Source organism: Ambystoma mexicanum, chromosome 3p (genome assembly GCF_040938575.1).
Source record: "Ambystoma mexicanum isolate Mex_15411 chromosome 3p, UKY_AmexF1_1, whole genome shotgun sequence".
In the NCBI taxonomy this organism is placed as follows: Eukaryota; Metazoa; Chordata; class Amphibia; order Caudata; family Ambystomatidae; genus Ambystoma; species Ambystoma mexicanum.
Genome location: NC_090925.1, coordinates 550,768,374 through 550,793,946, shown reverse-complemented (window position 1 = coordinate 550,793,946; position 25,573 = coordinate 550,768,374). Strand labels below are relative to the sequence as shown.

The following is a 25,573-nucleotide window of genomic DNA, read 5'->3' as shown; positions in this document are numbered from 1 at the left end:
ACACCAGATGGCCAAAGATGCCAAAGCAAACCACCATGGAAGCATTCAATAGAGGACAAAACAGCCCTAAAGAAGGAACATCGACAGCATTGGCAGAAGGCCTGGAAGAAACACTGGACAAAGGGGATCACGCCCCGCCATAGCAGCACTAAAGACAGCTATAGAAGGAAAAATGGATGCAGTAATGATGGATGTAGGCTTGTTGAGACAGGATGTTTGTGCCTTGGCGGAACGCACGGGACAGCTGGAAATACAGGTGAAAGGAAACACTAAGGGAGTAATTCATAGAATTCAGCGCACAAGTGTGAATTGTGCCAACATCAATTTCCGCGCACAGCGTATTCATGGATTTGAACATCCATTACCAGCCGTGGTGCAGAGTGGCGCTGCGACCCTGCAGCAACACCAGTTACGCCCCCAACCCCTCCCCCTGCACCATGTACAGCGCACAAAACCCGTACATGGGGCACAGGCCAGTAGACCAGCATACAGGCCCCCAACCACAAACGCCTGTAAAACTCCCCATGCACCCCTCCAAATACACGTACCCCAATGCGCGGGGAGAGTCACACGGGATTGGCCCTGTGCGAGCAGGGTACATGTATTTCGGGGGTTCGTGGGAAGTTTCACAAGCGATTGGCCCTGTGCGAGCGGGGTACGTGTATTACTGGGGTTCGTGGGAAGTTTCACACGCGATTGGCCCTGTGCGAGCGGGGTACGTGTATTACTGGGGTTCGCGGGGAGTTTCACACGTGATTTCGCGGTCAGAGCAGGGTACGTGTATCCAGTGGGGTGCGCGGGGAGTCCCACACATGAATTGGCAGTGTGGATCCTCCCAGGTGTGCCCTCTACCCCCTCCATGACCCCTGCAGGGAGTCCAAACCACAGGGGACTACCCATCACCCCTGGTCATGGCCCGCACGCAGCCCATCCACCATGGGCATGCCCCCCAGCCAGCCCACATGTCACCTTGCACTAGTGATCACCAACTCATGTACCCCAGAACCCTCACCCCCCAGCAGTGAGGGGCAGCTGCCAGCAGGCCCCGACTCATGTCCCCCAGCACCCCCACCCACCCACCATTGACGGGCACCTTCCAGCAGGCCCCGACTCATGTCCCCCAGCACCCCCACCCACCCAGCAGTGAGCCTCAGGCCCTGACTCATGTCCCCCAGCACCCCCACCCAGCATTGACGGGCACCGGCCAGCAGGCTCCGACTCATGTCCCCCACCCACCCAGCAGTGAGCCCCAGGCCCTGACACATGTTCCCCAGCACCCCCACCCACCCAGCATTGACGGGCACCTGCCAGCAGGCCCTGACTCATGTCCCCCAGCACCCCCACCCACCCAGCAGTGAGCCTCAGGCCCTGACTCATGTTCCCCAGCACCCCCACCCACCCAGCATTGACGGACACCTGCCAGCAGGCCCTGACTCATGTCCCCCAGCACCCCTACCCCCCCAGCCATTAGGTGCACCTGCCAGCAGGCCCCGACTCATGTCCCCCCGCACCCCCACCCACCCAGCAGTGAGCCTCAGGCCCTGACTCATGTCCCCCCCACATGACATAAAAATGCACAATCATGGCCCAGATATCCAACAAAATACCACAGCACGCCACCCCAGTCTTGAGACGCAATGATTTCCCAATCCACCCCACACTGACCTGCCTATCTCAAGACACAAACCAAAAGTCAACTATGTACATAAACACATGTCCGTCACACACACACACACACACACACACTGGTTGGCATTGATTGTGTAAACCCACATTTTCACATGCATGAACTCAGAGCAAATTGCACACATGGAAGTAAAATATCATAATGTATTATGGACAAAAATAAAGCAATGAAATGAAAGCATAAAAAAAATTGCAAACATGAAATGAAAAGCATGTCCAAAAGATGAGTACATGAAAAGTATAACCAATCCAAAGAAATCCAAAAGAAAAATAGTCCAAACTCTCCCTCCACCAGAGCAAATCCAAAGGAAACGTAAAAAATAAAATCCATTAATCCATGGTGAAATGTAAATCCATTGTCGAACTATGTACAATCAATTGTCAAGGGTCGATGAGCCCAACGAAAGAACAGAAACCTATGGAAAAAACACCTAATAAAAAAACGATATACAAATGTGTGGGGCAAAGTCCAAACACCCCAAAATAAAGGAAAACTAAAATGAAACCTAAAACTAAAAACTATATACAATGGCGGCGGGCTAGTCCGACGGCTCACTTTACAATTTCCCGGGCCAGGGCATCATCGAACTCCTGCTCAATGTCCTGGAGGCGGTCCTCTTCCATGGCCCCGAGGGTTTGCAGGGACGATGCCATGTTGGACTCCAACTCCCTGTGAATAGCCTCGAGGCACTCGGCCCGCCTCAGTGCCCTCCGCATGGAGTTCTCCGCCCTGACCATTGTGAGCCGTGCCTCTTCTGCCCGCCACCGCTCCGCATCTATACGCCGGCCCAACCGCAGCCACACGGTAGACACACCCTTTCCAGGGTCCTCCTGCCCTCTGGCCGATGCCTGCCCCTCTGAAGTCGATGGCCCCGAGCCGAGCCATCATTGCTCCCACCTAGAGCCTGCTGCTGTCCATGTGCCCTGTCCGATGATGCCTGCACATCCTCCATCAGCTGGACGCCAGTTGTTGTGGTGTCCACCCCTGCTGGACCGCCGACTCCCGACTGTGGCTGTGTTGGTCAGGCCAGGTCCACAGGGGCCCTGGTGGAATCTGGGCCAGAAGACGGCAGGGAGAATGGCTGACGCATAGTTTCCACAGAGGAGGAGAGGTCCGCCAGAGTGTGCGACACATGTAGGAACCCACCGACCAGCGCCCCTCCCAACAGTGCCACATCGCGACGCTGCTGTTCGTGATGGTGTGCGTGCTCTACCCAGGAAGCACGCACGTCATCACGAATGTCACGCGTGCGCAACACGACACCAACCAGGACAGAGCCCATAAGATCATGGAACTCCTCGTCCGCAGGTAGTGGAGAGGCAGATGACGTGGCACTCCCCCCTACCTGCAGACAGGCCTGGGACGGGGCATCCCTGCTGGTGCAGGGTTGTGCAGTCACATGGTCAAGGACAGCGACATGCACAGGCCCCTCTGCGGTGACCTGTGCTGCCTCCTGACCCTGGCCCTGGACTGCACTACTTGCACCAGTGGTACTACCCCCACCAGGCCCCATGTGCGGCTCAGTAGCGGGCTCCTCCTCTGTGGAGACCACCAACCTGGATGTCTCCACATCGTCTTCAGCCATTGCAAGCCCCTGTGGGGCCTCACCTGGCCCTTCCACTACAGCCATAGTGGCATATGCGGCACCTGTCACCTGGCTCACGGATGATGGCAATTCCTGGGAGGGTGGCTGGGCCTTGCGTCGCCGCCCGGTGGAGGCATCCCCGCCGCTTGGCTCCACAGCGCCGTCTCCACCCTCTTCACTTGACGCTGCGTAGAGGGAGACATACAACACAAGCATCAGGGTACAGTACAATATTCCCCTAGACAGGAAGCAATAACACATGAGTGGCTCTGTCAAATGTCCCTTCCATCCTGTCCCTCCACAATACATGGGTGAATGCACGCAACACACATGAAGAAACAGGTACGGCGCCTGCAATCAAAATCAGCATCCATGTACAAGGGCCTCTTTTAACCAAAATGTTGCCTTCAAACTCACATGCATCATGGCTTACACTGATCCCATGCACACACATCACCGGAGGGTCATGCATCGTGGCTTGTACACCACAGACACAGTGGATATACACAGTGGATACAACGGTGACTGCACTGCATGAGTGAATCTACACATCATCACGGACATGCCATGTATCAATGGCGTTTCAAAGTCATACACATGTGCATCATACATGTACATGAGAGCAGCACCCATCCCTCACCCCCCCCTCCATGTCCAAGAACAGAGACTGGCATGCATTCATGTGTGCATTCCGCATAGAGCTCCCCATGTTGCATTGGAACACATGCACCATCCATGTGGTTCACACATTACTGGTCTCACATGCATGACCATGATGTCCCTGCACACACACATACATACATGGCCTATGTCACACATGCAGGCAAGTATCAGACTACCAGCACACGGCAACATGCCCTGTCTCACACAGCAATGCTTGGCCACTTACCGCTCAATTCCAGACGGGTCTCCCTCCGAAGGATCTGGGCGTGGAGTGCTGGGCCTACGCGTTCCAGGACCCTCATCTGGATGTTGCTCATGCTGACCTGGCACCCCTCTGCATCCTCTGCCTTTGCGAGGCGCCGGGCCTTGTAGAGGGTCCTGGACCTGAAGTCCTCCCAGCGCTTCCAACGTGCTTGATGTTGTGGGTTGCCACCCCCTCTGCGCTGATGGCAACCACTGCGTCCTCCCAGATCCTCTCCCGTCCTTCCTTGTTGGCGCGTGATGTTCCAAAGATGGCATCATAATGCTCCAGGACATGCTCCACCAGGACACACATAGGCCTGACTCCCAGGCTGACTTCCAGGTCAGCAAGAAGAAGGGTGCTCTTGCACTACAGGCTGAGACCCCAGACACGGCTACACACTCCGGCACGTCAAGGAAGCCTAGCTTCAATGACGCTGAACTTGATGCACTTGTGGCCTATGTGTTGGCACATAGCCGCGAAAATGTTGGTGACTGCAGGCTGTAAGACTATGACTGCTCAACGTAGGGCCCACTGGCAGACCATCGCGGACCACATTAGTGCCCTTGGATTTGAGAGGCGCACAGCTGATGATTGCTACAAGCGGTGGAATGACCTTAAACGCAGAGCAAAGAACAAGCTGGCTGCCAATCATGCCTCTACTCTGGTGACTGGTGGTGGGTCTCCACCAGAGGACAGCCAACTCACTGAACATGAGTCTGTTGCTGGAACCTTCATCACAGAGGAACAGATCCAAGGCGTGGGAGACCTACCAGATTATGAGGCATTGTCCGGTGAGTGCCCATGCAAGTGTGTGTAATCCATGTGTATGTTTCTTGGGTGATGTGTAATGATTGAGTGCCAGGTGAGGATGTGTACTCCTGAGTGGTATGGGTCACCCATGTGCTTCTTCCAAACCATTCACCGGCCTTGGGTTTGGGTATGACAGTATCCCTTCTGACCACAGTCGCCAATTAGCGCCACATTACTGCAGTTGCCCTTGAACTGTCATCTTGCAATAACATTGTTCTAATTTTACAGTGTTCATTCAGCCCGATTGTTTCAATCCTCCCATTTTTGCAACGCATTTTTCTGCCCTAATGCCACATATGCGACCTGCTTCTGTCATAGATTACAACCCACACTGGCCCACATGTATTACCTTGTTATGGGAATGATTTGACCATTCAGGCTGATTGAGTAAGGGCCTGCTCACATTAATATTTGGGGCCTGTTTGAATGTGGAACATGATTCTTGTTTCCTGTCATGTTGAAGTGAACAACCATTGATGTATCCATCTGCCTGCCATCACTGTATTATTGCACACTGGATGTGTTGCAGTGTGTGGCACATGCGTATTTTGTCACACTATTTTGCATTTTTCAACTCATTCACTGACATATGGCTGTACATGTCAAATGTACCATGGCTATGCTACGTGCCATCTGTATGCTGGCATGTGTCATGTATGTGGATTGCCCATGCCACTCACAGGCTAATATGTGATGCCAGTGCTATCCAGCATGCAGCACATGTGTTGATTTTCCATGTTGGAGTCCTCGGTGTCTTTTTGCCTCCCCTTCCAAATCATTGACAGTGCATGCATGCCAGGGTTATAGTCGTGTGGGACATGTGTTATTCATGTACTGGATCTCTGCCTTGTCAGGCCTATGTGTGTGCTATGGTGCTCATGTCTGTTTCCATTTGTTGTCTTTCATGTTTTTGCAGGTGATGACGCACTTGATGCTGTTGAGGTGGAGGAGATGGTGCAGACCCAGGAGGAATCTCAGCCACGACCGGGCACCAGTGGAGGACGTGGTGTGGTGGTGGGTGAAAACCCTATCCTCCTGCAGACCATACTGTCCACGGGTGTCTCTGGGTGCACCTCCCCAGACCTCTATGATTCAGGTGCTGAATCGGACAGTGGGACTTATGTGCTGTCGCAGGTGGGTGTTTCTGACAGGGATGCTGTTCTGTCCAACCCACCTGCACCAGGGGTAGGCCCCTCTATGGGGATGTCCGTGTTGGTAACTCCACCTTTGGCGGTTACGGATGCAGGGTCACACTCCACAACATCTGATCCTGTTCCTGAGCCAGCAGATCAGAGGGGGAATGCAGTCCTGCAGCCTCAGGCAGTGCCAGCACAGCAAGGTGCAGATCGCCTTGCCCCAAACAGGTGTGGTGCCCGCCGACGCGGTGGCCGTAAACCACCAGGCAATACTGTATGGGAAAACACCATTTACAGTATAGCAGCACAACAGGGAGCATCGGTTGAAATGATGGCTCAGGCAATGGAGAGGGTGGCCACTTCCATTCTCCCCCCCCTGAAAGGCAGATGGAGCAACAACAGACTCCATTTGCCAATCACACAGGGAAGATATGTTGGCGTCCAACAGGGACAGACGGGCAGCACTGGAGACACTGCACGAAGTCATATCTGTAGAGTCACAGGGAAGCCCTGAGGTTAGAACTCCATTTCCTCAGGGAGACTCTGGGTGAACTTGAGGCTTCCCGAAATTTTAGGTCCGAACAGCAGCTGGAGCAGCTCACACGTTCGCTCTCAACTAAGCTGCAGGCAACCCGTGAGGAGATCCGGGCATCACGCGAGGCCATGCGTGCAGAAATGCAGGCAACCCGTGAGGTACTGCATGGGGATCTCCGTACTACCATCCTCCAGAACGAGACCTTCCACACCCGCATGCTTGCTGCCATAGAGGACCATACCAGGGCTTTGCGTGGGCTGCCTCCTATAGCACCGCCACCTCCTGATGTAGCAGCAGAGGGTGAAGAGCGACAGCCGTTCTCCCACATTGGCCCATGGAGGTCTTTTTTTTCTGCAACATCCACGCAGGTGGGTGTTGGTGTGCACCCTGTCCTCAAACCTCCTGGGTGGCCTTACCACCACCCCCCTTGGTCCACACATGGCCATTTTTTTTTGTGTGTGTTTTGCCTTGTGTGGCTCCCGTGGGCATCCACTCTGTATTCCAGCTGGGCACATGCAGGCTTGTCCTGTCTTTGGGTTAGATGCTTGGGTTCATGACACACACACCCCTCCTGCTTCCCCTTTCCATGAGCTTGCCAAGGGTGTGACCAATGTAACGCTCACCTGGTTCCCACGGAGTCACGGCGTCGAAGGCGCAGAACTCTGAAGATGGACAGGAAGGGCCCCTCTATTCTGGCTTCCCTGGCTCGTTGGATACCCTCCTGTGCGTGAAAAGGGAGTATTACCAACTGTGGAACAATGCTCAAGCCTCCCACTCCCTTCCAACCCTCCACGATACCTCCTCCACGATTCCCCGTGAAGCCTCAACTTAGGGTTTGGAAGGATGAGCTCTCCATCCTGCTTCTGATGCAGGGGCGCGTTGAAACCCAGTTACTTCAGTGGATTGAGGATTGATGGGAGTTCAGGTAAGCTTGACTGTTCAGGTAAGGCGCTGTAAAAGTTCTGTTCAAAAGTTCAAGCGTAAATAATAATATTCGTTGTCTAATTGCAGCAAGCGCTGATGCTTATGTCTTTTTCCCCTTAGGGGCCGGGGTTCGGAGTGCCGGAGATATGGCGCCGACCCGAAGTGAAACAGTTCTGGATGAGCGCTCAGGTAATGTCTTTGCATTCGCTCATTCAATGTTTTTGTCTTTTTTCCCCATAGGGGCCGGGGTCCGGAGATGCCAGGAAGCGGCAGGACCCGAAATGCAGTGGGAATAATCCAACAGGTAAGACTTAAAAGGAAACTGAGCTTTCCTTATTCCTTTTCTCCCTCTCACCTTTGTTCTTGTCTTTTTTCCTCTAGGCGCCGGGGCGTAGCTGAATCCGGAAGATCGCTGCTGAAGATGGAAGCGCCTTGCAAAGGTGAGTAAAATGCAGCGCTGCAGCGATCGAAACAAAATGCCTTTAAAATGATGTCTTCCTTTTCAGGGCCGTTGGAGAAATGACTCCGGGATGCATATTTAGCAGGTAAGGGCTTTTCTTCTCCTATTCTCTTCCTTTCTCCCCTTGCAGGTGTTCCAGGGTGCTGGCAGGCGTGGCTGAAGTCAGGATGCAGGAGCTGACACAGTGAGCGTCCAGCTGCTAGGTGCAGAACAACGCGAAGCACGTGTGGCTGTTCGGGTGGGGTTTAAATAGCCTTGGAAGAAGTTCCTGGTATGTATCCTTCCACCAATCAGTTATGTATCCTTCCCCGACCACACCCGGGTGGTGAAGTAGTCCTACAGGTAAAGTAGTCCCATTCAGGCCTCAAGAGGGCCTGGATGAAGCAGCAAGGTCTGCATCAGGTAAGTTTGCACCCAAGCACTTAAACACATCCTCTTCTATGAGCCTGGCGCCTAAGGCGCCAGGACTGGGGTCCGCTATGAGCCTGGCGCCTAAGGCGCCAGGACTGAGTCCAAAGGGCCCCGACTTGGGCCCGCTGAGACTTCCCTGGGGAAAATGATGTCTGCCTCTGGGGTTGCTGGGCCCGGCCTGGCTCCTTGGAGGTAGGCATCATGACAACCAAGTGACAGTGACTTACACAGTGACATTGGGCTCCCATGAGCTGTGTGGGCAGTCTGTAGTCCAAACTGTGTGGACATCCCTAGTGGGGAATGTTTTTGTATTGAACACTGCATGGTGTATTGATATGTGCTTGCGCATCCATGTTTTCCTCCTTATTCACAGGTACCTTCTTCATGTCTTAACAATGCCATCTCTTTTGCAGATGCAGTTCATGTTGTATGCAGTACACTGACACATTTGCCTGACAGCCACACTCTGCAGTTGGAAGGGGTCGATGTGCTGGCTTATTCAGGTTGTAAGACTTGCACTACTTTGATTTTGTACTGTCATATTTTGCCACTGTTTCATCCTGTGTTGCTGTATTGTGTTGCTGGTAAGTATTTGTTCATGTGTGCTGTTTGTTATTGATTACTGGGAGCATATTGTCTGTGGCCTGTTTCCATTTGGGACAGTGCACTTTGTGACACTTGTCATGTGTTGTGTATTCATTTGGTTGCTTTCACATTGCATGACATGCCATGGTGTGTTGGGTAGCTGAGCTGGGGAGGGGTTTGGTGACAAGGCACTATTTTCATGTTGTATTTTGCAAGGGGGGTAGTCATTCATGCAGCATAAATGTGTCTTTTTGTGACACAGCATTGGTTGTCTTTCAGTAGGTAGGGATGCACACAATGTAACAATTACAGGTGACCAATCTCAGGCTGGTATGTTTGTGACAGTTGACTGTCCCTTATGTCATCATCATTGATTGTCAGCTGGTATGTGCCAGGGCTGTGTGCACTCCACAGGGGTGTGATTTTAGGTGAAGTAATTAGCCACCAGCTGCGTACGGGCTGCCTCACCACGTGCCCTTTCCCCTCCCATGCGCAGCAGCCGTGCATGTGGTTGGGGATGTGGGGGCACCACCATGTCCACCGGCAGGCTCCGGCGGGTTGCAACATTGTGCAGGACACATGCTGCCACTATGATCCTGCACACTACTGGGGGCGCGTATAGCAGCTGCCCACCAGAGCGGTCAAGGGAGCGAAAGCGTGACTTGAGCACTCCGAATGTGCGCTCCACTATGCCCCGGGTTGCAATATGGACTGTGTTGTATCTTACCTCGGGTGGTGTGGTGGGGTTCCGAATTGGTGTCGTCATGTGGGTGCTCAGAGGGTAGGCACTGTCCCCTGGGGAGGTGGTGATGGGTATCATTAGTGGGGTTGTGACATTACTCAGTATCTGACATGCATGCATGTGCAGAGGCATTTATACTCACCAAGCAGCCATGTATCGCCATGCCGCCCAGCTTCTAGGTCCTGGTTTAGGGCTGACATTCTGAAAATGGAACTGTCATGGGTGGACCCTGGATAGTTGGCATATACTGAGGTGATGATTCCTTGGCATCACATAATACCTGCACGTTGATGGAATGCCAGTGCTTGCGGTTTCTATAGATGTGCTCAGTTGCCCTGGGAGGACGTAGAGCCACATGGGTGCAATCAATGGCACCTAGCACTTTGGGGAAGTGTGCCACCCCGTAAAAGTCCTGGACGACAGCCTGGGCATGTATATGTGCCTGCTGACTGAAGAGCGTGCAGTCATGATGGCCAACACCTGGTGTAGGCAGCGTGACTGCGCGGCCTGTGACACCCCCCCCCACTATGGCACTTGTCCGCTGAAACTAACCAGTGGCCAAGAAGTGCAGTACATTGAGCACCTTTTTCAAGGGGCTCAGTGCTTGGAGCACAGTGTGGGTGATTTGAGGTCATCCTCCCACTCACTCACCAGGTCGAGGATTGTGTGGTGGGAACCTGTACCTCCCATACACCTGGCCATCAGGCATCCCAAAAAGGCTGGTCCTGGGTGTAAAAATTCTGGGCCTGGCTATCCTCCTCCTGCGGTGTCCCGCGGCCACTGCTGCGAGGAATGGTATATTCATCGTAGCGTCTCAGCTTGTTAGTTGTTTGCGCGCACGTTTATGCTGCTCAGGCCGCGTACGCCTGCTTCCTGCTGTTTCCGGATTAGCGTGTCTTTTTTGGCGCACGCGTTTCCCCTGTTCGATTCCATGAATACGTGTTGTAGGCACGCTTGTGGGCGTTGTGCGCATTTATCTCCTGTACTTAGCCCGTAACGCCCACATTTTCACGCCCCGTGTTATGCCCACTTTTGTTGTGTGCGCCACGCTATGTGCGCTTTCGCCGTTTGACGTGTGCGCCCGCGTGCGCCTTGCACGATTTTAGCGCACATCCCAGGATTTACACACGCACGGACTTCCATGAATCGATGTGCGCGGCTTTCGCACGCTTGCGCTGCGATTCGCACGCTTTTGCTGCGATTTTCGGCACACATTAATTCCATGAATCGGCCTGTAAGTGTACCTAGCAACAGCAGACGTAAGAATATTGCAGCAAAAAGTAAAATTGCTTGTAGACGGAGCAGAGGACGCTGAAGGTCGGGCTAGAAGGAACGACGTCAGGATCCTTGGACTGACTGAAGGCATGGCGGGAACTGACCCCACTAATTATGTTGAAAACTTACTGTTACAGGAACTAGGTCCAGGTAACCTCATGCCGGGATTCACGGTGGAGCAGGTAAAACGATCCTTAATTAGGAAACCACCACCGGGGGGGGCACCCCCCAGCCCTATCATTGCCAAAATACTAAACTATAAGGACAGAGAGACGATCGTAGCATTCCTGAGGACAAAGGGAACAATACAAAGGGCCTCGGCTAAACTAGCAATGTTCCACGACTAGACCTTCCAAGTGCTAAAACGAGTCGGATTTATAACAATAAAGGAGAGACGGAGGAAAGCTGGGCTCAAATACATGTTTATCGACGCGGCCAGTATGAAGATAATTCACAATGGCCGTACACTGTTCTTCGACAACCCTGAAGAAGCACAAGAATAGTTAGATGGTGCAAAGGCGCCAGTGACAAGCAGAGATTGACACAATCTAAGAAAGAACAGGACCTAGGATAAGTGTGTATGAAGATACTGTTAACTAAACACAAGTGATGGTCTCAATGGTCTGACTGTAAAAACCCTATTGAGGCTAGGTCAGTGGAAAAAACCAGTAATCAGACAAGTTGCCGTTGTACCTGAAAAACGGCCCCAGAGCAGGAGAACATGTAGGGAGGTCAGTCTTCCGAGGGAGGGTGTCACTGAGCAAGGAGTCACCGAACTTCCCTGTTAATTTTGTTAGGGTATGCTATTTTACCCACCCGTTGGGCACCTGGTCGGACAACTAGGAGTAGAGGGAGCGGAAGCGGGTTAGTCTGAGCATGCACTGCATAGCTGGGCGATTTATGGTTGGGTGGTGGGCTTTAACGGGAATGTGGGAAAAGCCAGACAGAGTATCCATAAATTTGTGCGCATATGAAGCTATAGCCTTGTGGTACAAGACCCTGATAGCGACAGAGCAACGATGGACAAATATGCAATTATATGTTGGAGGTTAGTATTAAAGTAATAACCTGGAACATCTGTGGCCTTAGCAGCTATGTGAAAAGACACAGACCGAGCGCGTATCTGCGCAAGAATAAAATAGGAGTGGCCCTAATACAGGAGATGCACCTCAACAAACGTAGACAAGACAAACTAGTGAGAAAATGGGGTGGGGCGATAGTGGGATCGACATACTCAGCCTATGCCAGAGGAGTACTGATCTGGGTGGCCCCTACTGTCCCGCTTAAGATGCTTCATACGAAGTCAGACAATGAAGGCAGGATGGTACTGATCAAAGGTACCCTAGAAAACAGGTACATATGCATAGTGAACACCTATGCACTGAGCGATGATGCCACATCTTTTTGCCCGTTCCTTATATGCAAGATTAGATATATACAGAAACTGAGTACTATTGTGGGGGCGGGGGGGCTTCAATTGCACACTAAACCCTTAAATGGACAGGTCAGATGATCAATTTAGAAGAGCTGCACCACCAGCAAGATTTTTAAACACCCTCCTACCGTCCTTCAGCCTAGAAGACATCTGGAGGTTCCTCCACCCAACAGTGTGTGATTACTTGCACCACTCCACTTCACACAAAGTCCACACAATGTTAGATTACCTATTCACAGGGCAGGAACACATGAGGGAATTAAAGGAACTGGAGTACAAAGCCAGAGTATTGTCTGATCATGCCCCACTAGAATTTAAGTTGGTATTGACAGTACCCAGACCGGCTATACCAACCTGGAGGCTTAGAAGTCAAACCCCGCTACACACAGCGTTCAGGGAACATATGAGGAAACACAGAGGAATTCTTCAAAATAAATGTGGGCAGCATTGACTCAGTAGGAACAGTATGGGAGACCTTTAAAGTTGTAAGTATGTTATGTTACGTTATTTGGCATTTATATAGTGCCTTATGTATCATTGGTATGATCTCAAAGCGCTGGTAGGTTGAACGCCCTCGGGAACCGTAGTTAGTCAGTAGAGAGAGAGTCATAGGGTGCGTGGTGGCAGGTATTAGTATGAGAACAGCTATACCGATTGTGTCATAGTATCGCTGTGTTCTAGTTGAGTGGTGGTGTATAGGAGAGAGTAAGTGTGGTAGTGTGATATGGTGGTTATCAGTAAAGCGCTTGAGATAGAGTACTCCATCTGTGCCATCTATTCTATTCTATCCATTTTATCTACTCTGTCTGTGCATTCCACTTTGTTCATCCATTTCGTCTGTTACATCTATTTAATCTAATAGTCCATTCTATCCCTTACATCCAATTGACCCATCATCCATATAGTCTATTTCATCCATTCCATAGACCCATTTCATCCTTCTCATCCGTTTAGTGTGTTCTATCCGTTCTATCCTTCCTATTCGTTCCATCCGCTCTGTCTGTTCCATCCGCTCTGTCTGTTCCATCTGCTCCCTCTGTTCTTATCTACTCCATTTGTTTCATCTAGTCCATCTGTTCCGTCCCGTCTACTGTATCTGTTTCATCCACTGCATCAGTTCCATCAACTCGGTTCATTCCATCTATTCCATCTTTTTCATTTGTTCCATTCGTTAAGTCTACTCATTCTTTCCATTCGTTCACTCAGCTCGTTCGTCTCATCTGTTCAATCTACTCATCCGTTCTATCCCTTCGATCCCTACCATCTACTCTGTGTTCCTTCCACTCCGTCAGTTTCATCCACTCCATCTGTTCCATCCACTCATCTATTCCGTCGGTTCCATTCATTCTGTATACCCCATCCACCCCCTCGGTTCCATCCACCCCCTCGGTTCCATCCACCCCCCCGGTTCCATACATGATCGTTGCGTTTGATCTAGTCCGTTTGTTCCATCCACTCCATCTGTTCTGTCCCCACCCGATCCGTCCCGTTCTGTCCCCACCCGATCCGTCCCGTTCTGTCCCCACCCGATCCGTCCCGTTCTGTCCCCACCCGATCCGTCCCGTTCTGTCCCCACCCGATCCGTCCCGTTCTGTCCCCACCCGATCCGTCCCGTTCTGTCCCCACCCGATCCGTCCCCACCCGATCTGTCCCGTTCCGTCCCCACCCGATCTGTCCCGTTCCGTCCCCACCCGATCTGTCCCGTTCCGTCCCCACCCGATCTGTCCCGTTCCGTCCCCACCCGATCTGTCCCGTTCCGTCCCCACCCGATCTGTCCCGTTCCGTCCCCACCCGATCCGTCCCGTTCCGTCCCCACCCGATCCGTCCCGTTCCGTCCCCACCCGATCCGTCCCGTTCCGATCTGTTCCGTCCCCACCCGATCTGTTCCGTCCCCACCCGATCCGTTCCGTCCCCACCCGATCCGTTCCGTCCCCATCCGTTCCGTCCCCACCCGATCCGTTCCGTCCCCACCCGATCCGTTCCGTCCCCACCCGATCTGTTCCGTCCCCACCCGATCTGTTCCGTCCCCACCCGATCTGTTCCGTCCCCACCCGATCTGTTCCGTCCCCACCCGATCTGTTCCGTTCCCACCCGATCTGTTCCGTCCCCACCCGATCCGTTCCGTCCCCACCCCTGCATCCGTTCCCTCGACTTCATCCGTTCAATCGACTTCATCCGTTCAATCGACTTCATCCGTTCCCTCCACCTCATCCGTTCAATTGACTTCATCCGTTCCATCCATTTTGTCCCTTTAATCCACTTCATTTGTTCTACTCAGTTTATCGGTTTTAGTTTTCCATTTTCTTGATCAGGTCTCTATGCTGGATTGTTATTTTGATTCAGTAACCTTGGGTTTCTGTTTAATGTGGCTGTTTATACTGTTTGTGCTAAGAGTCGATTTTTAAGGGAAGAGCCATGTTTTCAGTAAATTGCGGAAGGACATGAGGTCTTCAGTGAGTCGGAGGTGTGGGGTGGAAGTTAGTTCCACAGAGTGGGGGCCAAGGCTGAGAATGACGATCCACCTAGCCTGACTGAGTTGGTTTTTGTATCACTAGGAGGCGGGCAGAGCTTGATCTTAGTGCGTGGTGGATGGTAAGGTTTTAGTTTGTCCTGAAGGTAGAGAGGTCTGGTTTTATGCATTACTCGGTGAGAGATGCAAAAGGTTTTGAAGGTCACCCTTCGAGCAACCGGGAGCCAGTGTAGAGTTTTGAGGGTTGGGGAGGTGTGATCTCTTGTGCCAAGTGCCAGTAGCAGTTTGACTGCAGCATTTTGTGCTCTTTGTAGTTTAGTCAGGTGGTATGCTTGGACTCAGAGTTAGAGGGGGTTAGCATAGTCCAGTCGTGACATTACAATTGATTGGACCGTGGCGGGTCTGTTGGAAAAAGAGGTATGGCAAAAATGCACCTAAGAATTTTGAGGTGGTAGTGGCAGGACTTAGAGACTTTGTTGACTTGGTGCGAGAGGGTTAGGTCAGCGTTGAGAGTGCATCCAAGGTTTTTTACTGGGGTTGAGGTTGTTGGGGGAATTGCCCATGGATGATGGCCAGGGTAGAGGGTGCGGAAGAAGTTTGGTATTGCCACATACCATGATTTTAGATTTGGTGGGGTTTAAAAGGAGGTGGTTTGTGGTCATCCAGTGATTAATGTCAAGGAGGCAGGCTCCGAGGTCAGGCTGGCAGGTGGGTTTTGAGTTAGAGTTTTAGGATTAGTTGGGTGTCGTCGGCGTAGTTGTAGCACAGGATATTGTGTGAGCGGATTATTCGTGGGAGGGTGGCCATATAGAGGTTGAACAGGAGGGCTGATGGGAGCTCTCCTTGTGGAACTCCGGTATTGACTGGTCGGGTGGCGGAAGCAAAGGAGGAGAGTAGGGTTATTTGGTTCCCATTGTTGAGGAAGGATGCTATACACTTGAGCATTTCCACGGATTCCTAGGGAGTGGAGGCGGTTGAGGAGGATTGAGTGGTTGATTGTGTCAAAGACGGCGGATAGATCAAGAAGGATTAGTGCAGCGCATTCCGCAGATTCTGCAGTATTTTTAAGGTCATCCCAGATTGAGGTCAGGGTGGTTTCGGTTCCGTGTCGGTGTCTAAAACCTGATTAAGCGGGGTCTAGGAGGTTGTTGGCTTCGACAAAGGCATTTAGTTGAGAGTAGGCGGTTCATCAATGAGTTTAGCAAGGAACCTGGTGTTTGAGATGGGGCAGTAGTTTTTGGGGTCGAGGGAAGATTTTTTTTTTTTTTAGAAGGGACTTGACATGAGCAGTTTTGAACGCGTCTGGAAAAATTCCAGAGGAGAGGGAGTCGTTTATGATGGTTCTCGCATATTCTCCTGCGTAGTTGGATGTGAATATTTCCTTGAGGGTTGTGGCTGGGCAGGGGTCTAGCGGGGAGGATAGTTTCCGGGCAGAGAGCAGTTTGAGAAATTGGTCCGTTGATATTGGTGCGAAAGATTCGAAGGTCGGGTGGATAGCAGTTTCAGGCGTTGGGTTGGCAGGTAGGGTGGGTGGATTGTGAGGTGGGTACAAGAGGGCGAGTTTGTTGATTAGGGAATTTGTTCTTTCGAGAGCAGTGGTGTAGAAGTGGAGTGAGAGTGAGTCGCAGAGAGATTGAGAAGGGGTCGATTGGGTGGTGATACATGATGATTTGGTGAATTCAGAGATGATTTTGTGGAGTTCCTTGTTGTGGGGGTTTCACAGTTCAGGATTCGAGAATTGTAATGGGCTTTTTTTGCTTTCCGGATTTCGGCTTTGTAGTGGCGATGGTGCCGGGCCAAGGTGGATCTACTCAGAGTGGTTTTATCTTTCCGCCATTTGCGTTCAAGGGATTTATAGTTGTTTTGCGGTCTTCAGTTCAGGTGAAAAGCATCTTGGAAAAGGGCCATGGCGAGCGGATGATTGGCCGGTGGGGGTGAGCGGGATTAGTGAGGTATTGAGCCATGAGTCAAACGGAGATTAAGTGTTCATTGGGTGGGGAGGTAGGAGGAGGAGACTGAATAAGCGCGTCGGCTAGTCTGGAATGATTTTTAGTTTCTTCCAGCATTTGCGTAGATTTGGAGGTTCTGGTTTGGGTGTGGGGAGGGCGGCGGGTAAGCACATGTTCAAAGGGATAATGAAGTGATCGGACCGGATGATAGGGGTATGGGGGGGGGGGGTTTAGGTGTGTCTGGTCGTGGGAGCTGAAGATGGCATCAAGGGTGTGTCCTTTATAGTGAGTTGGGCCGGTTATGTGGGTATGGAGGTTAATTGCATCTAGGCAGTCGACCAGAGAGTGGGTCATAGGGTTGGTGGGGATGTCAAGCCAGATATTGAAATCTCCTAGAAGAGTGGGCGGGTGGGTGGGGGGGATCGGAGGAACAGGGGTTTTAGGATTGTTGGCTAGCCATCAGGCTCCTCTGTCTTAGTGTTTGGAAAGGGGAATGGGTGGGGGCGAGGCAGAGGGTGGGCGGAATGGGTTGGGATGGTTCTTCTGGTTTGAGGGTTGGGCAGCGAGTGGGTCGAGAATGTGGAGGCGGGTGGGCTGGTTTGGGATGGGGTGGTTCTTCCTTGGGATTTGGATAGGCAGTGGGCTGAGGATGAGGCGGAGGGGCTCGATGGGTTGGGGGGTGAGGGAGGGAGGGAGGGGAGGCGGCCACGAGCGGGTCTCTTTCGTGGGACCTTGGTGGGTCTGGTGCACTCATGGCGTGGCCAAGTTTGAACTATGTTACAGTTGTTCAACTATATCACAGGGTGGTACTTTTCACACTTTCTAAGTTTACCTAGACCACAGTTATGGGCAGTTCCTAAATTCAACTGAGCCACAGGAAGATAGAATTCTCACTTTTTAAGTTTACCTATAATTTAGTTAGGCACCCTTTCAAATTCGGCTGTGGCACAGGTTGATATTATTTGCACTTTCTAAGTTCAGTTGTACCACAGGAGCATATTCACACTTTTAAGGTTACCTATACCACAGGATGAAAATTATTCACACAATCCAAGTTCAACTATACCATAGGGTGAGGTTAATCACAGATTCCTGGTTCAGCTATACCACATTTGTACCATAGGATGATATTATTCACACTTTCTAAGTTTACCTGCCTAGTTAGGGACAGTTTCTAGGTTCAGCTGAAACACTGGAGGATATTATTCACCTTTTCTAAGTTGAACTATACCAATAGGGTGAGATTATTCACACTTTTTAGGTTCAGCTATACCACAGGATGAATTATTTACAGTTTACAAGTTCAGTTATACCACAGTTAGGGACACTTTCTGAGTTCGACTGAACCACAGGAATATGTTATTCATTTTCTAAGTTTACCTATACCACAGTTGGGAACATTTTCTAATTAAGCTATACCACAGGATATTATTCGCAACACCTAACTATACCACAGGGTGAGGTTTTTCACAAGTTCCAGGTTAATGTTTACCACAGGGGGGTGATGTTCAAGATAACTAGACCACGGCCACGCTATTAGGTACACATTCTAAATTGAAGTAGACCCCCACCCTTGCTACACTTAGTTTTTGGTGGGTGTTGGCTTTCTGCTTCTCCTGCGAATACCTGCAGATACGATCAGGAGCCGTCTTTTGCCTCAGGGTCCTTAGCCGATGGGGCTGCACGGGCAGAGGGCTGCCCTGGGAGGATGGGCAATAGGAGAAGGAGAGGGCGGAAGAGGGTGTGGGCAGGGGAGAGGCGGCAAGAGGGGTGCTGAGAGGGCCTAGGGCGCCCGCTTTGCCGGAAAAATGGGCGCTTTTAGGGAAAAGGCTCCAGCAGGCTTTCACTCACCTGGCTTCCTCGATAGGAAAAAAAGGGGAAAAGATGATAGCTCAAGCAAGAGGGGTATGCAGGGTCATTACTTCAGAACTAACCAAAGTAGAGAGACGAAACATTGCAGGTGAGAAGAACTTAGACGTGGAAATCGGCTTAAGACCAGAGTGCCTAACACAATGGGATAGACTGGGTAAATTCAGTTTTATGAAGCATTTAGAAAAAATACATGCAGAAAGAGAGAAACCAGGTAAACTGCTGGCATAGGTACAAGAACGATAGCAAGAAAACACCAATACACTCTGTCCAGGGCAAAGGGAGTACAGTGTACAATACTCAAAGGGAAGTGAATAACACATTCCAGGAATACTACAGCGAGTTGTATGAAGATGCTAGAGATGCTAGAAGAACCTCTAACGCCTGAGGAAATCTTGTCCGTAATTAGAACACTGCCCTCAGGAAGAAAAAAAACAGGCATGGACGGACAACCAGGTGATTTTATTTATTTATTTTTTTTTAAAAAAAAAATTATAGGGCATATGCCGACAGCCTTGCACCAATCTTACTGAATGTATGCATGGAAGTGTACGAAACTGGGACGCTCCCAGAGAGTATGGGAGAAGCTGTAATTATCCCCTTTCCCAAGCCTAATAAACAAACAATAGATTGTGGCGCCTACAGGCCCTTGTCCCTATTAAACGAGGATAACAAGATCCTTACAGCACTAACAGTGAATAGGCTTAGGAAAGTATAACTGAATGAATACACCCTGATCAAACTGGATATGTGCCAGGGAGGAATGTCCTTGGAATTTATGCAGATGACACCATGTTATTAGCTGTAAAAGCAATAGGGATGAGCACTGCGCAGTAACTTCATTAGCCGCAGCAAAAGAGTTTGACTCAGTCCACAGGGGTAGGCTCTACGCAACAATGATTAAGCTAAGCATTGGGCCGAAAAATATATGCAGTGGCTAAAACTGATATATGGTAAACCTATGGCTAGGGTCAAGATGGGTGGCCTCTTCGCTGAGAGATGGGAGTTGAGGAAAGGAACCAGGCAAGACTGCCCGCTGTCCCTGATGCTCTACATCATAGCAACGGAACCGATAGCAGCATTCCTGAATGAATTCCCGAGATGTGGGAATACGGATTGACATGTGGCATGTAGTGTCTATGTATGCAGACGACATGCTACTGTATGTACGAGACCCTGAGGAGTGTCTGGAAAACATGCTAGAAGTACTGGACAACTTCAGTGTGTTGTCAGGAATCGCGATTAACAAAAACAAATCCTGCCTATTCCTGCTAGCCTAGCTCTTTTCAGGAGAGACTGCGGGTCTAACAACACTGTCACTCCTGTGGGAAAAAGATACCGTCCGATATCCCTCGGGCTAGATATATATATCATACCCCGAGGCAGGAACACACACACAACATCATAGGAGCGCTGGAGGGACAAGTGAGCTCAATTTGATTCTGGGGTTAACTACCATTGTCGGTAATGGGGAGAGCAGGTCTATTGAAAATGGTGGCGCTACACAGACTTCTGCATTGCTTTGGGAATATCCCTTAAAGTATCCCCAGAGCATTCTTTAACAAACTTGAAAGGGACTGTAGAAGTTTTTTATGGCAGGGTGGCAGACATAGAGTAGCGCTGAGCACTCTCCAGAGGCCCTATGACTGACGGGGGCTGAGAATCCCGAATTTTGAATTACATTATCTGGCAGGCCAGATGCATTATGTCGTTGGCTGGCAGACAGCCAACCCTACAATAGACACAGCACTCCTACCGACGGCAATACAACATCTACACTTTTTTGTATTATGGGTGTCTCCAACAAACACAAGAACACACACATTTGGTGAAATTGGGCATACAATTATGGCGTAGAATGTGCAAAAGGCTCAAGATCAAAGACCTGATATAGCGACACATATAATTAATTAAGGTGATGACAGATAAGAGGTCTAATGGCTAATGTGAGGCTACATTGGGAGTCATGTGGGATCATAACAATAGGGGAGTTATAGAGTTGAAGGTACCACGTTAATTTTCCAAGAATTGCAGGAACAGACAGGAATACACGGCAGACAATATCTGCTGCATCGATCTATCTGGAAAACGATTAAAGGTAGATGGCCAACAATAGAGTGGGACATGATAGAATGTGATAGAATGTGATAGAATGTGAGGAAGTGGAAACAATAATAAATATCTGAGGGTGGAGCTACCCTATCAAGGCTGTACAATGTGCTCCTAGAAAACCACTCAAAAGGTGAATTGCGAACCAGGGTGAAATGGAAAGCAGAACTAAAAAAGACCTTCATGGACCAGGAATGGCAGAAGGTGTCTAACTATCACAAAATGTTCTCTAGAAACGCTAGATTGCAGCTACTACAAATGTACATAACACAGAGAGCCTACCTAACATAGAAAATAACAGCTGGATTCAAGGGAGTGGGAGTACAAATCTGCCCAAAATATCAGGATGAGAATGCCACATATGTTTTGGGAGTGTGTTGTAATTGGGAGGTTCTGGTGGGAGGTTGCACAAAAAATGTCTAATGGGCAAATAGAATTAGACGTCCAATACCCAGAAGCATGCATACTTGGGCTTTACCCGAGGAGCAAGAAAGGAAAAGCGCTGGGGAAATTAAAAGACCTAGCATGTGTACTAGCTAAGCGTTGTATAGCTATGGAATGGAAATCGGAAAAGGGCCCGATAGTAGTGAAGTGGTGGAGGGACTTGCAAAAATGGTCGACAGCAGAGACTGGGAGTGTGGAAAGAAGTGAACAGCGGACATAACCAAGGTTCCAGTGAGGACATGTTGAGTTGGACAGAGCTTACACTAACCCAGTTCAAAATGGGCACACGTCCTGGCGGGGATGCATAAATAGTTGGAGAGAAATGTGCAGCATGTAGGTGAAGAGTATATAAAAGCTAACGGGACACTATAGTCTGGCTAGTTCGGTGTGGGGGAGGGATGGGAAGTTAATAGGTGATACAAATAACGCACAGCGATGTTGAAATGCGATCCTATATTCAATTTACAAAATGTATACACCTATGTTATAAAATGGAATAAAAATATTTAACAAAAAAAAATCACAAATTAACTGGTTCTGAAAACTAAAAAGGATCAAAGGAGGAGATGGTAGTGTGTGTTGGTTTGTTGTATTTTGATATTGCTTATTCCTGTTCAACGCACACAGCCCTGTTAACAAAAAATAAGGGAATAGACCTGTTACTGAACTGGTGAAAATAAGATACATAAACAGATTCTGAACCCCTTATTCAAAATATTAATTGCTCCGTTTATAGCACTCATTCAGTCCAATCGCGCTTTTACATTTTTTTTGTAAATGCACATACGCTTGCACTGGATGCTTTAAAAGTGTGTATTCTCCAGAGATTTGATTCTGTAAAATGTTGCCATGTGTAATGCACGTGTGACCTGGAGGTTTATTTTTGTTAATACAAAGTGTGTTATAGATGTACTTTTTGAGTGTTGATAATTGTTTGTTTTGCTTTCTTTCAGATGCCCAGTGTGTTGTGGATATTTATATAAATTATGACTGTGATTTAAATGCTGCTAATATTTTCGAACGTCTTGTAAATGATTTGTCTAAAATTGCTCAGGGGCGCAGTGGACATGAACTTGGAATGACACCTCTGCAGGTAAACTCATAACTTGTTTAAACATTTTTGCTCAATGTTTTTTTACATTGATATTAGGAAACCTATAGAACCATGAATGTACAAATGTAATACTTTCCATGTGCACATAAAGGCTTAGCCTTTGAAATTGATGGAAAAACGTATCCTAGGAAAGTAGATGTTCAGGGCACGCATGTTTACGTTTTGAACAGCTGAATCACTGGCAAATGCTATGCAGAGCCACTGATTTTCAATTCGAAGTTGTGCCCTGAGTTGAATGCACCATTGCTGCTGTGGATTCGCAAGACACGTGGTTACTGCAGAGCGACTTTGATATCTAGAGTTGTACAATAAATAAAAAAGCTATTGCTTGTCCACTTGGACAGAAATGAAACTCTTGAAATTTCAGATACTGTTAACTTTCCTGAAACAATGAAGAGGGCCTTCTACTATTGATGATGTGGATTCAGCTGTTTTCGCAGTTTTCTCTTTTAAGCTTGAATTGCAGTTGGGTTCCCCGAAATTGTTCCCTTTAAATTTTAAAATAGTCAGAAGGCAAGTCATTCTTCATGACTGTTTCTGAGCAAACATTCAATCTTGCTGCAGTGCGTTGACTAATGCATACTTACAGGGTAATTCATAGAAATTCGCACAAAAGTGGCGCACGCGGCTGGCGCACAGCGTGCCCGTGCGAATGTCTGCGCCAGCCGCATGCGCTAAAATCGATTTCCGCGCACAGCGTATTCATGGATTTTCGCATCCAAAACCAGCCGTGGCGCAGCGACCCTGCAGCAGCGCCAGTTACGCCCCCAAGAACGCCCTCGCGCAAGGAAAAGCCTTCAAAATCCCCAAATAATCGCAAAGGGCTGCTCTAACCCTGGACCAGTTCACAGGGCTGGCAAACAGCAAACGCCAAGTGGGGAACGTGTATTTCAGTGGTTTGCGGGAAGTTCCACACGCGATTGTCCTGTGTACGTGTGCATCAGGGGTGCGTGGGAAGTAACACACGCAAAAGCAGCAGGGTACGTGCATTTCAGGGGTGCGCGGGAAGTATCACACGCAAAAGCAGCAGGGTATGTGTATTTCAGGGGTGCGTGGGAAGTATCACACGCAAAAGCAGCAGGGTACGTGTATCTTAGGGGTGCGCGGGAAGTATCACACGCGATTCCATCAGGGTAGGTGTATTCCAGGGGTGCGCGGGAAGTATCACACGCAAAAACAGCAGGGTACTTGTATTCCAGGGGTGCACGGGAAGTATGACACGCAAAAACAGCAGGGTACGTGTATTTCAGGGGGCGCGGGAAGTATCACACGCAAAAGCAGCAGGGTACGTGTATCTTAGGGGTGCGCGGGAAGTATCACACGCAATTACATCAGGGTACGTGTATTCCAGGAGTGCGCGGGAAGTATCACACGCAAAAACAGCAGGGTACGTGTATTCCAGGGGTGCACAGGAAGAATCGCATGCAAAAGCAGCAGGGTACCTGTATTTCAGGAGTGCGCGGGAAGTATCGCACGCGATTCCATCAGGGTACGTGTATTACAGGGGTGCGCGGGGAGCACCATACGTGAATTGCACGTGTGGGTCCTCCCAGGTGTTCCCTCTACAACCTCCACGGCCCCTGCAGGTGGGCCACACCACAGGGGCCTACCCTGCACATGTCCTGCAGGCACCCCATCCACCATGGCCATGCCCCCCAGCCAACCCACATGTCACCTTGCACTACTGCCCACCAACGCATGTCCCCCTGCACCCCCAGCCACCAGGGGCAGCCTCCACCAGGCCCCCACCCATGTCTCCCATCACCCCAACCCCCCAGCCACCAGGGGCAGCCTCCACCAGGCCCCCACTCATGTCTCCCATCACCCCCAGCCACCAGGGGCAGCCTCCACCAGGCCCCCACCCATGTCTACCACCACCCCACCCCCCAGCAGTGCAGGGGCAGCCTCCACCAGGCCCCCACTTATGTCTCCCTGCACCCCCACCCCCCCAGCCACCAGTGGCAGCCTCCACCAGGCCCCCACCCATGTCTCCCATCACCCCAACCCCCCAGCCACCAGGGGCAGCCTCCACCAGGCCCCCACTCATGTCTCCCACCACCCCCAGCCACCAGGGGCAGCCTCCACCAGGCCCCCACCCATGTCTACCACCACCCCCACCCCCCCAGCAGTGCAGGGGCAGCCTCCATCAGGCCCCCATCCATTTCTACCACCACCCCCACCCCCCAGCAGTGCAGGGGCAGCCTCCATCAGGCCCCCACTCATGTCTCCCACCACCCCCACCCCCAGCCACCAGGGGTAGCCTCCACCAGGCCCCCACCCATGTCTCCCTCCACCCCCAGCCACCAGGGGCAGCCTCCACCAGGCCCCCACTCATGTCTCCCACCACTCCCACCACCCCAGCAGTGCAGGGGCAGCCTCCACCAGGCCCCCACTCATGTCTCCCTGCACCCTCACCCCCCAGCCACCAGGGGCAACCTCCACCAGGCCCCCACTCAGGTCTCCCACCACCCCCAAACCCCAGCAGTGCAGGGGCAGCCTCCACCAGGACCCCACTCATGTCTCCCTGCACCCCCACCCCTCCAGCCACCACGGGCACCCTCCACCAGGCCCCCACTCATATCTCCCACCACCCCCACCCCCCAGCAGTGCAGGGGCAACCTCCACCAGGCCCCCACTCATGTCTCCCTGCACCCCCACCCCCCAGGGGCAGCCTCCACCAGGCCCCCACTCATGTCTCCCACCACCCCCACCCCCCAGCAGTGCAGGGGCAGCCTCCACCAGGCCCCCACTCATGTCTCCCTGCACCACCACCCCCCAGCCACCAGGGGCAGCCTCCACCAGGCCCCCACCCATGTGTACCACCACCCCCACCCTCCAGCAGTGCAGGGGCAGCCTCCACCAGGCCCCCACTCATATCTCCCACCACCCCCACCCCCCAGCAGTGCAGGGGCAACCTCCACCAGGCCCCCACTCATGTCTCCCTGCACCCCCACCCCCCAGGGGCAGCCTCCACCAGGCCCCCACTCATGTCTCCCACCACCCCCACCCCCCAGCAGTGCAGGGGCAGCCTCCACCAGGACCCCACTCATGTCTCCCTGCACCCCCACCCCCCCAGCCACCAGAGGCAGCCTCCACCAGGCCCCCACTCATGTCTCCCACCACTCC

At 51.2% G+C, this 25,573-nt stretch overlaps 1 protein-coding gene across 1 annotated transcript in view; it reads left to right on the top strand.

Annotated features, from left to right (window-relative positions):
• Positions 1-25,573, top strand: part of ARFGEF2 (ARF guanine nucleotide exchange factor 2) — a 2,106,550-nt gene that overhangs the window by 569,265 nt on the left and 1,511,712 nt on the right. Inside the window, exon 12 of the mRNA XM_069651280.1 lies at positions 22,287-22,426. Coding sequence (XP_069507381.1) covers positions 22,287-22,426 — 140 coding nt within the window. The remainder of the gene's footprint in view (positions 1-22,286; positions 22,427-25,573) is intronic.